This window comes from Salminus brasiliensis, chromosome 19 (genome assembly GCF_030463535.1).
Source record: "Salminus brasiliensis chromosome 19, fSalBra1.hap2, whole genome shotgun sequence".
NCBI lineage: Eukaryota > Metazoa > Chordata > Actinopteri > Characiformes > Bryconidae > Salminus > Salminus brasiliensis.
In genome coordinates, this window is record NC_132896.1 from 24,012,986 (window position 1) to 24,028,881 (window position 15,896).

Consider the following 15,896-nt stretch of genomic DNA (forward strand, 5'->3'; position numbering starts at 1 on the left):
AATCCACACAGTAAGTGGACCTCAGGGCAAGAAAAATGTACGATGTGGGCCTATTAAGGCAATTTCTCTGTTTGTTGCATTCAGCTGAAAGCAAAAAATAATTAATATACAATTGCAATATGCTTTGCCGATGATAACTGCAAGTTCTGTGGGTTAACTGCTGCTCTTTGGGGAGCTTTGTGATGCTTTTATGATGTCTATTCCTCTCTGAAGAAATATCCCTCACTAATGAGATACTTTGTTTTGCCACTGAGCTATTAGAAACCAACCGCTGTATATTGTCTAACATGATTTTTGTCATAACTCATGTATCATTTTATTATTGATTACAGCAGTCAATGTGACAATTATAAAGCTTTTAAAATGACTGCGTTCTTTGATATGATCTTATGCTAGACTTCCCTAAGCAGGCCTTAGCTCTCTGCTCATACAGAGTCATCATTAAAAGCTAATTAAGCTTATCTGCAGTCCCTAAACTAAAGAGACCATTGTTGTTTTCCATCTCCGTTCTTTTGGCCACATAGGGAAAACCCAGCATCGTAACCCGCAAACAGAAACATATCATTTGTCATATGTCGGCTGTGCATTGTATCCTGCCCTGAAGCACGAGTGGAAAATTGCTGTCGGAGCCCTTAGTGGAGCCTTGGAGCCAGCTGCTTCTTCTTAGGCTTTTTAGCATGTGTGGTAATGAGCTGGGTGCAAGTGTCTCATTTTCGCTCGTGTTTTAAGAAGCCTCTCTCCTGATTGCTGCGCGAGGTCGTGCAGGCTCAATCGAGAGAGCGTCTTGATTAGCGGCGTTCCGCTCATCACAGTTCTTTTATGTTTGTTCCTGAAGAATGAATTTGATATGCCGCCCTATAGCATGTAATTAACCCATCTTCTTTTGCCTCAAAATTGATATTTGGGTGGAGTGTGTGCGGTGTCACTCAGCCAAGTGGCCTGAGCCGAGTGCAGCAGCACCTCGCACTTCAATTAGTCTGAAGTCCTTCAAGGGGTTTTTCTGCCGTGTTCATAGAAATCCAATATAATCTCAGAGACAAAGTTCAAGGGGGCCTCTCTCTCTGCCTGTCACTTACTTTCTTTGCTTTCTCTCTCTCTCTCTCTCTCTCTCTCTCTCTCTCTGTCTCTTTCTCACTTAATTCCTATCTGTCTTTCTCTCTTCTGTCATTTTCAGTCTTTTTTTTTCCCTGTCCCATTCTCCTCTCCTCTCTCTCTCCCTCTGTCTCTCTCTCTTGCTCTCTCTCTCTTTCTCTCTCTCTCTCTCTCTCTCGCTCTCTCTCGCTCTCTCTCTCTCTCTCTCTCTCTCTCTGTCTCTGTCTTTTTCATATTTTGTGAGTGTCTCGTATAGACCTACCTATTTCTCTTTAGAACGCCAATGGTTGGGTAATCACCCTAGTCATAACAGACACAAGTCTGCTTTCAGAAACACCTACTTCTTTAGTCGTCACTACTACATTCTTAGCTATGTTAATTCATCTTGCTTTCCTCACATACAGTTCAATGGAAAAGGTTGGGCACCCCTGGTCAAATTACATATTTTGTTGCAGCAGCTTCAGCAAACTGTTTAACATAACGCTAATCTGAGAATTGACATGTTACATGTTTACACCGTTACTTTACATGTAGTGAATTGAAATAAATGAAAAAAAAACAAAATAGTAATTGTGCCACTTGAAAAAAAAAAAGACTTGTTTGTTTGTTTTCACTTTGCATAAGACTCCTTTTGCTGTTTTGTTGTGGTGTTGATAAATCAAGCTGTATGAGAACTATTATAGGCTAGTTACTCACACTTAGTCTCCACTAGACATCTCTTTATTACAATTACACCTATGATCAAATCATTAAGCATGCATTATATCACCTTCTGGGACAAAAACGGCCTCTGCGATGGCCTGTGGTGAATTGCAAACAGGGGCACCAATGTGGGAGTAGAACCAAGCCTACAGTTTAGGACTCTGGCAGTAGCTAAAGTTTACTGTCGCGTTGAAACTCCATTAATCATGGAATTAATCACAATGCTGTCAATAATGGCCGCATTTGGCAGGCATGGACGTCAGAAGCAGAGATGTCGGCCACAAGGCTCTGTGTGGGACTATTGATTAAGATGCATGACGTTTGGATAAGTTACAGAGCAGTCAGAGCTTTCACTCTGCCAGCACCACCATCTGACATGGCCTTGTGTTTGTGTCTGTGTGTGTGTGTGTGTGTGTGCAGTGTCTGTGGGGTATGAATATGAATCTTGCCCAGACTTCGTTCTGTGGGAGAGGAGGAGTGCTCTAATCCAGGGTTTTGAGATGATGGGCTCCAACTTGGGTGGATGGACCTTGGACAAACACCACATTCTGAACATGCAAAGCGGTAAGAGATGTGGCAAACCAACTGTGCACCAGAAAACTGGCAGGTGTCATTTCACACTTTATAAAGACCATGCTCTAATATTTACCATTAGGCTAGGATGTATAAATTGGAGTGTAACTATTGGTTATGTTGGTAATGATGTAACTTGCCAATTTTTGTACTGAGTAAAAGTAGAATGTAAAATTGATGATTAGTTGAGAAATGTCAATTTTAATCTCTTTTACCCTTAGGGCCTTATTTTGGGATCATAGCACATGCACAAAAATATGCGTAAAATGAGGATAACCTGTCACTGAGCAAGGCAGTTCTGAAAAATGGGCAGGGTTAAAATGAATAGATTATTAGCAGCTATGTTTTTTGTACAGTGATATCTTATCACATAAACTCCTCTCGTTCCCTTTAAAAGCCAGCGCTGTGAAATTTTTCTAATGCATGATATTAAGTTCCTTATAGAACATATATAAGGAACATATATAAGGTACATATATCATTACTTGTATGGCAAGTGGGAAAAAATCATTTCATAGATCACAGTGAAAGGGATGAAAAAACTAAATCAAATACAGTGGGAAAATAGCATAAAAGCAGCAGTAGTTGAAGCAGCATTATGTGAGAACTGGTATGTTTTGCTGCTGGTCCTTCCCTACAGAGTCTAATTTAGTTTTACACTGCCAAAAAAGCAGATCACACTTTAAACTTAAATACAAGCTTAGAGGTGGAGTGAAAGAATCATTTTGACTGACAAGATAAAGATATTATAGGATTTTACACAAATATGAGCTTGTTCTCCCGTCACTCGCTACATAGTTCAGTAGCCAGTATTCTGATTCTAGAGGGACAGTGACAGAAATGCCACATTTTGGCCAAAAGTTTGTGGAGACAGCTCTATCAGCCAAACGTATTGGATGAGCTTTGTGGACCGACCATCTTTTGGGCAATTTTCACACACCTATGCCAAAGCAATACTTTTGCAACTACCTACCAACAGCTTAGCAAATGACTGCTACATGCTACTTTTAACACTGCTAAGCTAAATAATCTAGAATGAAATAAATAAACATTGATCAAATAAATGAACTAATTCATCAGTCAAGCACAGTTACAAATACAGATACAGTGCATGCAAAATTTATTTAAAGAGGGCATTGTGCAGTGGTCTTAAATGTGTATTTTACAACAGTTTTGAGTTTATCCCACCTAGAGTCTAGAACAGCAAATGTCTGTTTCATAAAATCAGTTTTGCCAGATAGAAGTATTCATAAAATGGGAGATGCAGTGAGATTCATAAAATGCATTGCATGTTTGCGAAACATCATTCAAAACTAAGATTTGTGGTGTGTTTTACTGTTTTGTGTGAAATACAGAGCTACTGCTCTTTTCCCTCATTTGCATGTGTCGTTAGTGATTCATAAACCACACAATCACAAAACAAAATGTATCACAATAAAAGTCATAAACGCACAGCAGACATACAGTTTCTGTCAAGAACTGAAACTGACTGTGGATGTTTTTACTTTCACTGTTTTTTGTTTTCATTTTGCCACAGTGGATGAAGTTACACTGTTCTGTTTGATCATGCTGATATAGTGTGTTTACCAGATATTTTCATTATATATCTCTGTAACAGTACTGCTGCTTTTCCCAAACCGGTGCTGAGTGTTGGTCATTAATATTCATTAGCTCTTCAGCATGTTGATGTTGATCTGTTGTGAATGATGTCACGTAAAAACACTGCAGCGTTACAGAAGAGAACAGTGTGCCGCTGTCATCTTATTAATAGGACTGATATACCAAGCCACACATTTTACATGGTGCCACATTGTAACCGCCAAATATTATGAATCTTGCCCATTGTGTTGATTCTGTTGATTATATGATGTTGAGGTGAGTAATGATGTGCCAACTATCTGATTCCCAACTACATTTTATGACTGAGTTGTCTCAAATAATTCAGTTAGCTGTGTAATTTAGGGAAGCTGCTGGTTTATACTGAACCGGGGAGATGTACACTCACAAAACTGCACTATGTGCTTTAAGCCAGGATAATGCAAACGCAAGGGCGAAATTTATTAAGTGTGGGAGGCTCTAACATAACACTGGTGCAGGTCTGAACTGGAAGGTGATTGACCAAAATAGAACCAGAACAACAAACAGGTACAACCTGGAAAATGTGACGTTTCTCAAATAATTTAGCAACATTTTATCCCATTAAATTACACTTAAAGTACACATGCGCCTGTATGGAAAAGGAGCCGAAAAAGCTGTTAGTCAAAAAATTGTGACAGCTTGTTTTACAAGATGTTGAATGAATAACAATTTGGGAATAATATTCTAGATGTGTTTAGAACACTAATGAAAGATTTTTAGACTACATATTGTATATAACTTTCAATTGACGTCAATATAAAAAGAAAAAAAACAAGGCTGCAGGCTGAGAGCAATGGTTAGGCAACTGCAAGAAAGTCCCTTATCCTTGTATTTACACGCTGCCATTTAGGAGAAGCTTTTGCTCAAAGAGACTTACATGAGCTGACTACAGGGGCAGTCCCACTTGGAGCAACTTGTGGTTAAGTGCCTTACCGAAGGGCATCATATAGCCCACGACTGCATGAGTCATAGCCATAGTCATAGTTCTCTAACCATAGGCTCACCACCACACATTTTCGATTACATCTCAATTTATTGTAAATTGAAGAGGATGGCATGTATTACAATAATTTGCTTGCTGAAAGTTTTACCGCAACAACAAGTCTTCTCTTCGCTTGGAAAGCATATGGTGAAGGGAAAAGCAGATATTTTATAAGGTACTGTAGAAACACCAGGCTTGCTAATAAAAAAAACACTAGATGTGCTTAATCTGGGCAGGACAATTGCAAATAAAATTTAGTTATTGATTAGCGTACGTGGTTCAAAAGAAGAACTGCGTAATCACTCAAAAATGCATTTCTCATTACTACAGATGTTGCTTCTTTTGTCTTAAACACTGTGAATACTGCTTCATAATGGCTATTTGTTTGGTATAAAAATCATAAAAACATTTTGTAGCATACTATTTTTTGTAGATGGTAAATCTTCTGTACATAAAAAAGGACAGAGAACTGGTTGATCCAAAATGCACATGGTTATGTGCACCTGACAGTGTAAAAAAAAAAAAAAAGCAAAAGAATAATTGACAAATATAAGAATAATTGGCAAATATGCATAATTCATACGTAATATATGTATGGTTAAATGCACTAAAACACAATAGAAGACTGACACTTTCCAGCTGGTCTTGGACTTCCAGGTCTGGCTGTGGACTGAACTTCACAAGGCCATAGGGGAGAGCGCAGACAGCCTACACAGACCCTCCAAGGCCAAGTGAAGAGCTGTTCCGGACACTGGACGATAAGAACTAATAAACTGACCTTGTCTTTTTTTTTTTAATTTTGGGGTTTCTTTTGAACATAATTGTGTTCAACCTGAACAATAAAATGTGAAAAAGGAGGGTTTTACCTAACTGCCCTTGAAAAACTAACAAATTGGTGAAAAGTTGTGAAACCATTGTTTGGTGAAATTTCATGGACCTGTCTTGAATCTGCGCCAGCTCTTCTTTTCATTATTTTCATCATTTCATTACAAAAAAAAATATTACTTATCAAATATCTTGTGCTTCCTCCTTCAATGTCTTTAGGCATCTTGCATAAAGGAAACGGAGAGAACATCTTCATCTCCCAGCAACCTCCAGTCATTAGTACGGTGATGGGAAATGGTTACTACCGCACCATCCCCTGTCCAAGCTGCAGTGGCCCGGCCTTGGAGGGCAAGCTCTTCGCCCCTGTAGCCATGGCCTGTGGTTCAGACGGCAGCATCTACGTGGGCGACTTCAATTTTGTGCGCAGGATCCTTCCTAGTGGCTACACCTACAACATCCTGGAGCTCAAGTAAAGTTTTTCTGTCTTGTTTTTATTTGTATTGCACTAAATAGATGTTATACAGATGCTCCAGTTTTTGATGACCCATTAGGTGCTCAATTGCTTATTGATAGTGGTATAGTAGAGCCTGATTAATACCAGTTGAGTTAATGAAGCTAAAATTTACACAAATATGTGTTCACCGAAATTTCAGTTTTGTCAGGCTGTAATGTATGATTAATGAATGTAGGTTAAAGACATGTTAGGAATCTTTAAAATATCTGCAGTGGAACATTTTGATTGTGTGCTTTTTAACACCTCTCCCCCCACATCTGCTGTTAGAGCATGTCAGAATGACTAAGACCTTCTGATGTTTACTGATTTAAGGCCGTCCTTGGCCGCCGCGTTTGCTTTTGCTCTGTCACCTTTTTGTTAGTTGTTAATTGCTCCCGGGAACAAGATGTTCTTGCGTGTTTTACAACATTCGTCGCTGCAGAAAGGAGAACAGGCAAAGACAAAAGCGCAGATAACTTTAGATGACATTGTGCCCAAAGGTATAAAGATGATTCATCTGAAACACAATATAAACGCAAGCTGAAGTTGCAGCAGTAATGTCCAAAAACCTCCTCCTTGCTATAAATCAGCAAATCAGGCACATTCTAAAAATACTGAGATGCATTTGAATAAACATTGTATATTGTTGGCTTTATGAGAATATGTTCTGAAGATAAACTTTGCCCTCTTCTCTCTCTCCTCATAATGCCTAACCATCAGGAACAGGGACACAAGACACAGGTAGGATTTCATCGCCACTCAGCTTTTCCCCACTGAATACACAGCCAACCAAGTCACCGCTGTTGTACAAAATAACCACAGGCAGTGTCACTGAGAATTATTGGCAGCATTACATGCGAAGGCTTGTTTTCACAGCCATACTAACTGTATTCCCTTGTTTAAATTTGGACACTGTTCAGGCAGAGTAAACAGAGCTTTGTTTATTCATTTTAAACAATGCATTTTATTTCATTTAAATAATTGCACTTATAGGGACAAAAGTATTGGGACACTTGCTTATCAGTTGTTTCTTCCAAGGTTATTAAAAATAAATAAAATAAAAGTAAATAAATAAATAAAAGTTTATCCTGCTTTTGTTGGTCTCCACTGTCCAGGAAAGAAGGCTTTCTGCTAGATTTTGGAGCATTGCTGTGAGAATTTGATTGCATTCAATGACAAGCGCATTAGTGAGGTCAGGATGTTGGATCTCCATCATTCCAGAGAACACAGTCCCACTGCTTCACAGCTCAGTGCTGGGGGGCTTTCCACTAGATGTAGTGGGACCCAAGCAATTCCATCAGTGAATCATCAGTCCCTTAGAACATCCTTCTCATTACTCTCCCATGGATGCCATTTTTATCCAATTACTTTTTAATGGTGGAATCATGAACACTGACACAGACCCTTAGACATTCATCTTTATTTATTAAGTAATTTATTTTCTTTTTCATTTTTTTGTAAGTTGTGATGTTCTTCCATAAGTAAGTGTGCTGCTATTTCCATTTGCTTGAAAGGTTCTTTTTAAGGGAACTTCAGAGTTTACAGCTGGCAGTGATCAAGCCTGAGTGTGTATTGTTTAATTGATACAGTTATCAATAAATTTGCTTAATTGCTTAATTAAGTAGCTACTTTTTTCCCACAACTTCCCAAATGAGATATTAACTCTCAGTGAAAGAACCGTTTAACAGAAGAACAGATAAGGGAATTATTTGAAAATAAGCTTTATTAGTTCATAATATTTGTGATTTTTTATAATTTAACATTGATGTCAATTGCAAGGTTACTCCAAACTCTGTGCAAATCCATTACTTGATTGAAAACTGTAGCAGAAGTGACCTTCTCAAGGTTGCTTGTTCCTGTGCTTGTAGTTGTCAACCTTCTATTCAGTTCATGCGTGCACTAGCTCCACCTTAGAAAGCATCAAGGAACCCTCCGTAGTGTGTCTTCCTTTGCTTCATGGTCGGCCACAGGATTAGCCAGATGTGCACTGTCAGTCAATACCCAGCTTTTATTGAGTCGCCTTTGAGTCACACAGAGGCAGGGAAAGATTTAAAGGCAATGTCGTCTTGGAGGGTAGAAAATGTCAGGAGTGCACCTGATATCGTTGACATGTCCTGGCTGTCTGCCGCTGTGTTTGGAAGGGATTGTCCCAGCATGGCAGCGAACACTAACATAAGGCGGCAGACGGCCTTCCGCCAGATAACAACAGCTGTGCGTCCCTTAGCAGACGTCTGACGCTGCTCTGATGTTTGCGAGACAGTGACAGGAGCGGGAGCAGTTTGCCTAATTAAGGTTCCACAGTTGAGAGAATATTTGCAGCATTCTTTTAGCTTTCGAAAGCTGGCCATTTTCTTCTTCTGCTTCTTGTCGAGTGAAAATCTCGTCGCTTTCACAGTTTCGCACACTGGTTTTCATCCATTCACGCAGGGCTCCCGTTCTGCTGCAGTCGATATTTCTGAAAGCTGTGACAGGTTGTGAGAAGCACCCTCCGGGATTCTTTTACAGTCACTTTTACAGTACGTGGCTGGATGGTGGCCAAGAAGGCTTTTTGAAATGTCAAGGAGATGGTGGAGGAATATTAAGCAGAACAGTCATGAGCAGTTGTAGTGTACTGCCATTTTTTTCTAGGCTTTGCCTGTAGAAAGGGTAAGCAAGCTGCCCATGGCTTTTGTTTGGCCCAAGAGATCAGTGGGAGGGGTAGGAAGAATTGAGTTTTGTGTGCTGCCTGTTTTTTTCCTCATGTGCCACAACGCTCGCAAGTTGCTCTTTCTGATCTGCCAAGAAAGTCCTGAAGCTCTTAAAAAAGGTTTACCTCTCCCAATCTTTCTGCCTCATGTCACGCATCTGACCATTCACAGTTCAATGACTTTTTCTTTCTCTTTTATTCTACGTATATTTTTTTTCTTAGGTTAAAATAAAGGAGGAGGGGGCATTAATTATTAACACTTATGCAGCTTTCAAAGCTTTTTGCTCTGCTTGTGGGAGGCCTGAGTGCTCACTATTCTACACTTTCGAAGCAATAAACAAGGGAAGACAATACGTGTTTCTACTACTCTGAATAATGCTCTGTTGGTGAATGCGTAGGCTTTGCCTGTACCTAATGCCAGAATTGAGGTCAGTGTTTTCCTGCCAGGGAACAAAACAACTATGAAATTGAATCTTTTTTTTTCCTTTCAGGCAGTACTCCTTTTCCATGATAAGTGACAATGGTGGCTTTCCAGTAGGGAATTGGTCCCAGATCCATTTAAACAGCCATACCCTGTTCGGGATGTGTTTTTAATTATCTTGTTTATTCTTGACCGTGCCATTTTGTTTGATTATGGCCGCCTCCACCTCAGAGGCTTGATAATCTAATTAGATGCTTGCACTAGACCACAGTTAGATGGAAAACATGGAAATCCAATGAATATATAAGCAGTGGTGAGTTAATTCATTTTTTGCGTTGGCTGTGCCTGTATTTACCCCCTCACTCAAAAGCTTTGGGAGCGAACGGATGATTTTTAAATGAGTCTGTGGAATGACTAAATGCTCTAAGCCGTCACACTGGGGTGCAGTCTTGATCTCAGTCGGCATGCAGTGCTCCAATACAACTTTAATGAAATCAAAAGAAAAAACACAGTTTGCCATCGAATATTGCTGTGTTTGTGCTGGTGTAGCTTACACTGAATTATGTAAAATATCATCTTCAGCATTGCAAGCGACGTGAGATTAGCATGTGGTGGGCTGCTGTGGTCTGTATGTGGTGTGTGTTACATCTATATCTCTAAATATTTGATCATGGACACTGAAGTGGAGGTTGTTGATTGATCAGTCACGGAATTACCGCCTAATGCCTTTCCTCCCTCCAGCCCAAACACTTCTAATTTTAAGCCCTGCTTCAGATAAAGAAAGATTTGACCCTCATTTTTTGCCATGTGTTTTTTTTTTGTTTGTTTGTTTTTTGGGGGTGCAATTTAGATTACATGGTTATTTGAATGTAAACTATGGGATTATTTTAAAATTAATTACATAGCTAGTTGGGGAAAAATATAAAAGATGTTCCATATGTACAGATACAAATGTGATATCAATCGACGGTCTAGCGTCTGCTCTTTTAGCATGTCTCCACTTAGTTCAGTTATAAGTGGAAAAAAGTTAATAACACTTTTGTTTTTTGCAGTGCAGGTTAACTGATTTGAATATGGTTCCACAGCACCAGCCCAGCCCATAAGTACTACCTGGCCATGGATCCAGTGAACGAGGCTCTGTACCTGTCGGATACAAGCAGCAGGAGGGTGTATAGGCTGAAGACTTTGAGTGAGCCCAAAGATCCGGCCAAGAACATGGAGGTTGTCGCAGGAACAGGGGAGCAGTGCCTGCCATTCGACCAGAGCCACTGCGGAGAGGGCGGAAAAGCCACAGCCGCATCGCTCAATAACCCCAGAGGTAGGTCTTTTCCATGGAGACAGATTGTTCTGACACACCAGCACCCACTGATTCGATATCACAGTATCTGGTAAATTTATCACAGAGTTACAGTTTTTGATGATATTCAGGTTCATATTAATGAAGTTAATGAGCCTATTATTCAATGAGCCTAGTACTGTAATTCTATACTAAACAAATGTCTTGCGCACTTCATAATTTGTTTTTGATCTACTTTGTTCTGTTTTCTTCTCTTAAAATTACACCAAAGGGAACAATACACAGTACTGTAAACAAGACAGAAACCACATTTTTAGAGCGAAAACTATTTTTCTGCCTATTATGTAATGTTATGAACTGCTCCGTCAAACAACCTAGAGCCTTCAGGCTGATATACATTTCAGTTTACTGTGTTTTGTTCCAGATCAGTACCGCAAAAGCTGTATTTTAATGTTGTTAAAATACCACTACCAGTATACCAGTACAGTTATAGACAATACATTGCCCAAACTACACACTGTGCTGTCATTCAGGTTAGATTGTTGTAGAAGCCAACCACTAATCTAGATCAGGGGTCCTGAAGGGCTGAATTACTGCACAGTTTGTTGATCGTCCTGCTTAACCTCTTGAGACCTTGCATCCTCATATGGGGACATTACATTACTGTTCCTCTGCACCATGATACATTCTTTCAAACTTTGACCCTTTGGCCTCACATGAGGACATTGTTTTATGTTTTATATTTGGCATTCCAGGTTTAAGCTCAATATTCAAGGACAAAAACAGTTGTGGCTCCTAGTGGCTTATTGGGCTCTACCAGTATGGCCCAGGGGTTGTGAGTTTGAATCCTGAGCCACACTGCATTGCCATCAGCAGCTGGAGTACGAGAGAGCACAATTGGCCGTGCTCTCTCCATGTGGGGACACTACCTTCTCTTCTATCTTCTCTCATCACTCTTAATACAGCAGTGGCTGGCTTAGATGTCTGTTAGCTGGCGCAGGCAGAACTTGGGTCCAAATGCTTTCCTCCAGGCGTTCGTTAATGAATGTTTTTTTTGGTTTGTTTGCCTTGGTAATCACCTCTGTTATGTTTTGTGGTAAATGAAGTTTTATGTTTAGAAGCTGGATCCTTTAAATTCCACGGTCAGTGAGCTGCACCAAGACAACAAGCATGCTGGAATCGAGAAATCACCTTACTGTGCTGGATTCTGGTCCTTATTTTTCTTCCCCTGCTCTAGCTGAGCCCTTTTAGACCGACATTAAGGCCTTACACACACTAAAAGTAATGCACTGAATTTACGTGATTCATATGTCAACATCAGTTCTACATTAATAAAATATAAAGTCACACACCATTTGTATTTAGCAAAAAAATATGTAATGTTATGTAACTGATCTACCCAGTTAAATTAAGTCAATTGAATGCATTACATTTCAGAGCTCAGAGTATTTTTGTGTTTTAGATTATCTTGTTGTCATTTTTATGGTTAACATCTTGTATTAAGACTCCATATTTAGCACATCCTCAGCTAATGAGATGTTACTCAGTAAACATTCAAGTATACTACAGTTAAAGACATTAGCCTGTTTAAATCTCTAACATTCCCTCTCAGGGCTACATTACATACACATAATATAATATAATGTCCACAGTCCATATGCTTGTCTCTCTGCTTGTAAAATGAATGTGGGCTCATAGCATGATTGTCTTCCCTGCAGTTGCTGTAAAGGCAATGCTCTGTTTCTCAAATCAGATCTGGTGAGATGACGGTTCACACTGTTATTATTATCCACCTGTAGGGGGAGTCCATGAGCAAAACAATGTGTGGAAGATTAAACCATGTGTCTAAATAGTCAAGGCTAAAAATGAATAGTTGGAAAAAAAAAAAAAAACTGAGAAGCAGTAAAGTTCTAAAGACATTTATTCATGGAATTCTGTCCTTCGGGCAGAACAACTGCCTGATAGGGCTAAATCTCACTGGGATGTTATTTGATGTGCTTTTGGAACTGACAGAGACTCTGACAAATCCAACGGGAACAGATAAATGCATGATTGTCGGAATAGTGTAAAAACAGCACACTGAAAAAAATTTTATACATTTTACTTGATTCGATTGTAAATATAAGTAAACTGAATGACATCATCACAGTTTTGTCATTCAGTTTACTTACTTTTGGCAAGTAACTGTGTTGATGTACATATTCGTGTGGAAATGATTGATAGTAGACATACATTTTTTCAGTGCATTCTGTGTGGCTTCTGTGGAGCTTAGTTGAAATGGACTTCCTCTTTGTGACCAGATTTCTCGATATGCAAGAAGTAATTGTGGTAAGAACCTTTGTTTTAACCTTTTGTGAAAACCCCAAACCTTTTCCTGGTTGGTATTGGACGCCAAAGCTTAATTGAGCTTAATTAAATGTTAAATTGATAAGTGCGAATTGCCATTGATTACCTACACTGTAGACTCTTATCAGCTGCAATGGCACTTCAAATGAGCTAATTAAGAAGGCTAATTAAGACCTCCTTACACGCCGGTGTTAGGAGGTCGGCCTTTTACAGAATTCAGAGTGGTCCTCTAGAGGGACGTAGGCATATGGTTTTCGACCTCTATAATGCTAATAGTATCTGCTCTTCTCAGGTCTTATAACAGCCTTCTCTCTCTCTCTCTCTCTCTCTCTCTCTCTCTCTCTCTCTCTCTCTCTCTCACAGCTCACTTGGCTTTTTTTTTTATTTATTTTTTTTTTACTTTTTTTACTTACATTCTTTCCCTAGGCTCGGTCTGAAACATTGGTTGTCAGAATACTAAAGCTTAGAGCCTGATCGTTATAACAGATTTATCCTGTCGAAGTACCAGCAGCCCTCCTGTTTCTCTGAGAGTTCTGTAGCTTGGTAGCTAGAGGGGAAAAAACTTCCCGCAACAGCTTATTTGTTTAATTTTTATGCATAGGGCTATTAATGCTTTGGAACAGGTCCAGATAAGACCCATTTAAAAACCCTTAGGCATGGTTTTGTGGACACCGAATAAGCCTAGTCCTAAGCTAAAATGAGTTCCCGTGGAGAGTTCTCGTTGGCAGTGTTATTTAGTCCCATAGTGCCATATCTGTAATGCTGTAATGGTTAGTGAGCACAGCTCTACATATATACAGGGATTGCTATACTCTCTGATCGTTTTTTTCTTTCTTTCTTTCTTTTTCTGTGAAATGTTGCAACTATGTTGACCAGCGCAGTGGGACTTTAGCCTTACATCTACCCACATTCTCTTTCTTTTGAATTTTATCCTTCTGATGCTTCACAGGATACTTCTTTGTTGTAAAACAAGAAAAACACTCATGCATACTTCAGTTTTTCCGACAAGGGAAAGACTGTACACTAAAGGGTACGTTGGGCTTGTTTACTTGAAAATACACCAGTGGAATCAGTTCACTGTGGTTCATATAATCGCTGACACCTACGCACAGAATACACAAAAGAGCATATCATTGCTGACCATAAATAATAATAAAAGAAATCCACTTTGGTTATGTTAAGCATCAAATATTGTTATTTTCATTAACAGCTTTAAACATTCAGCATACATTATATTCATACTTATAATAGTAACAAGCAGAAATGTATTCCCTTCTGTTTGTTTGTTTTTTTGACAACCTAGTAATCAAATAGCAGAGCTCTGTATCTCTATAGTGCAGTAAACTAATAATTACATTATGTTGATACACAGATATGCTACTAGGCTAAGCAGTGCTACACACCTTCTTTGCTTCAACTTGGTGTGCACACTTTCATTTACAAAACTACTCTCTACTTCTCTGGCCTGCAACATGGTAGTGCAGGCTTTGTAGATTTTATTGGAAAAAAAAAGTTTTTAGACAACCATCACACACCTAAAAGTTGATGCCAACTGATGCACTGTGCACTTTTGGGGATGCTTGATGTTTATAAAACTTACAAATTCAGAATAAAATATTGTGGGAGAGAGTGGAGCATAGACTATCGTGGTTTCAAGTGGACCACGGCCATATTTGTAGTGTAACATGTAAATGACCTTATTCATGCCGCTGTTTTTCAAGATTTCTTATCCTAAAAAACTGGTGTTGGACCATAAATGTAGTTCTGTTGTAAGAATTTATCGTCACTGAGTTGCTTGTATTATTGGAATTCATTGTTCACACCTGCTTATTCATTGTTTCTTTTGAAATGAAGCACACGCCTTGTATTATGGCATGCTGTCAATAGGTGATACTTTTCAACAGGGAGTAGACAAGCTGTGTGCGTGCATTTCTACATGTGTCAGCAGTGGGTGCAACTAAAGTAGCTGAATGCATTCATTAGAAGGGGTGTCCACACACATTTGGACACATAGTTTGTTTTTCTCACTTTCTTAGTGGCTGTAATATAGCAGTCACAAAGTGGGGATGTATCCACAGAGAAACAATGGGAAAAGTCCATAGGTCCTCCAAACAAATTCAGAATGCGGATGCCTTGTAAATAAAATGTCATGTCGTTCCTAACTTTATCACTTATGTTACAGAACTGTATCAGATTAATTGTATCTGCCAAAGTTTAGCAGACATTTTAGCAACAGCTACTTACAGCTGCACCTAAGTTTATAACATATGCTGCTTACTATTGGGTTGTTCTAGATAAGGGCTGGAAACCACATTTGTATGTAGCAGTGATGTGTATGTTGCTGGTTTTAGAACTGTAAATCTTCATCAAATATTTGTACTGTTGTTTAGCTAAAACCAATAAGGGTTAAGTTGTGCCCCTCTCTCTCCTATTTAAAATCCAAATATACGACTTTATAAAGGATAAGAGTTAGAATCTTTCTGTCATCGATTGAATTTCGAGGAATATTTTGAGTGGAGTTTAAACTTTAATAAGAGGAGATATGCATTTCACCACATGCCACATTTGAACGAATCGCTTCAGCCTCCTTTTAACCAGCTGTGGGTCCCTAGTGGCTCCATGTCGAGTCATTTTCATTTCAGAGGGCCTGCTCTTACCACCATAAAGTTAATTTGATGGTCTCTTTGACACTCCCTGTGTGGTTTGGTCAGGAGCGGAAATGGCTCACCTCCCCAACAACCCTGACCTGTGCGTGTCTGAAGATGCCTCCACCGAACCTGACCTCCAAGCTCAAGGCTTGCTGATGGATGATGCTCCTTAGGCACAAGTCCCTTGGTTGCA

At 39.3% G+C, this 15,896-nt stretch overlaps 1 protein-coding gene across 4 annotated transcripts in view; it reads left to right on the forward strand.

Moving 5' to 3' along the window:
* LOC140540747 (teneurin-1-like) overlaps positions 1 to 15,896 on the forward strand; it is a 260,632-nt gene that overhangs the window by 196,740 nt on the left and 47,996 nt on the right. For all 4 annotated transcript variants that reach the window (XM_072663175.1, XM_072663174.1, XM_072663173.1 and 1 more), the window contains 4 exons: positions 2,215 to 2,358; positions 6,032 to 6,281; positions 7,026 to 7,046; positions 10,498 to 10,730. In XM_072663175.1, coding sequence (XP_072519276.1) covers positions 2,215 to 2,358; positions 6,032 to 6,281; positions 7,026 to 7,046; positions 10,498 to 10,730 — 648 coding nt within the window. The remainder of the gene's footprint in view (positions 1 to 2,214; positions 2,359 to 6,031; positions 6,282 to 7,025; positions 7,047 to 10,497; positions 10,731 to 15,896) is intronic.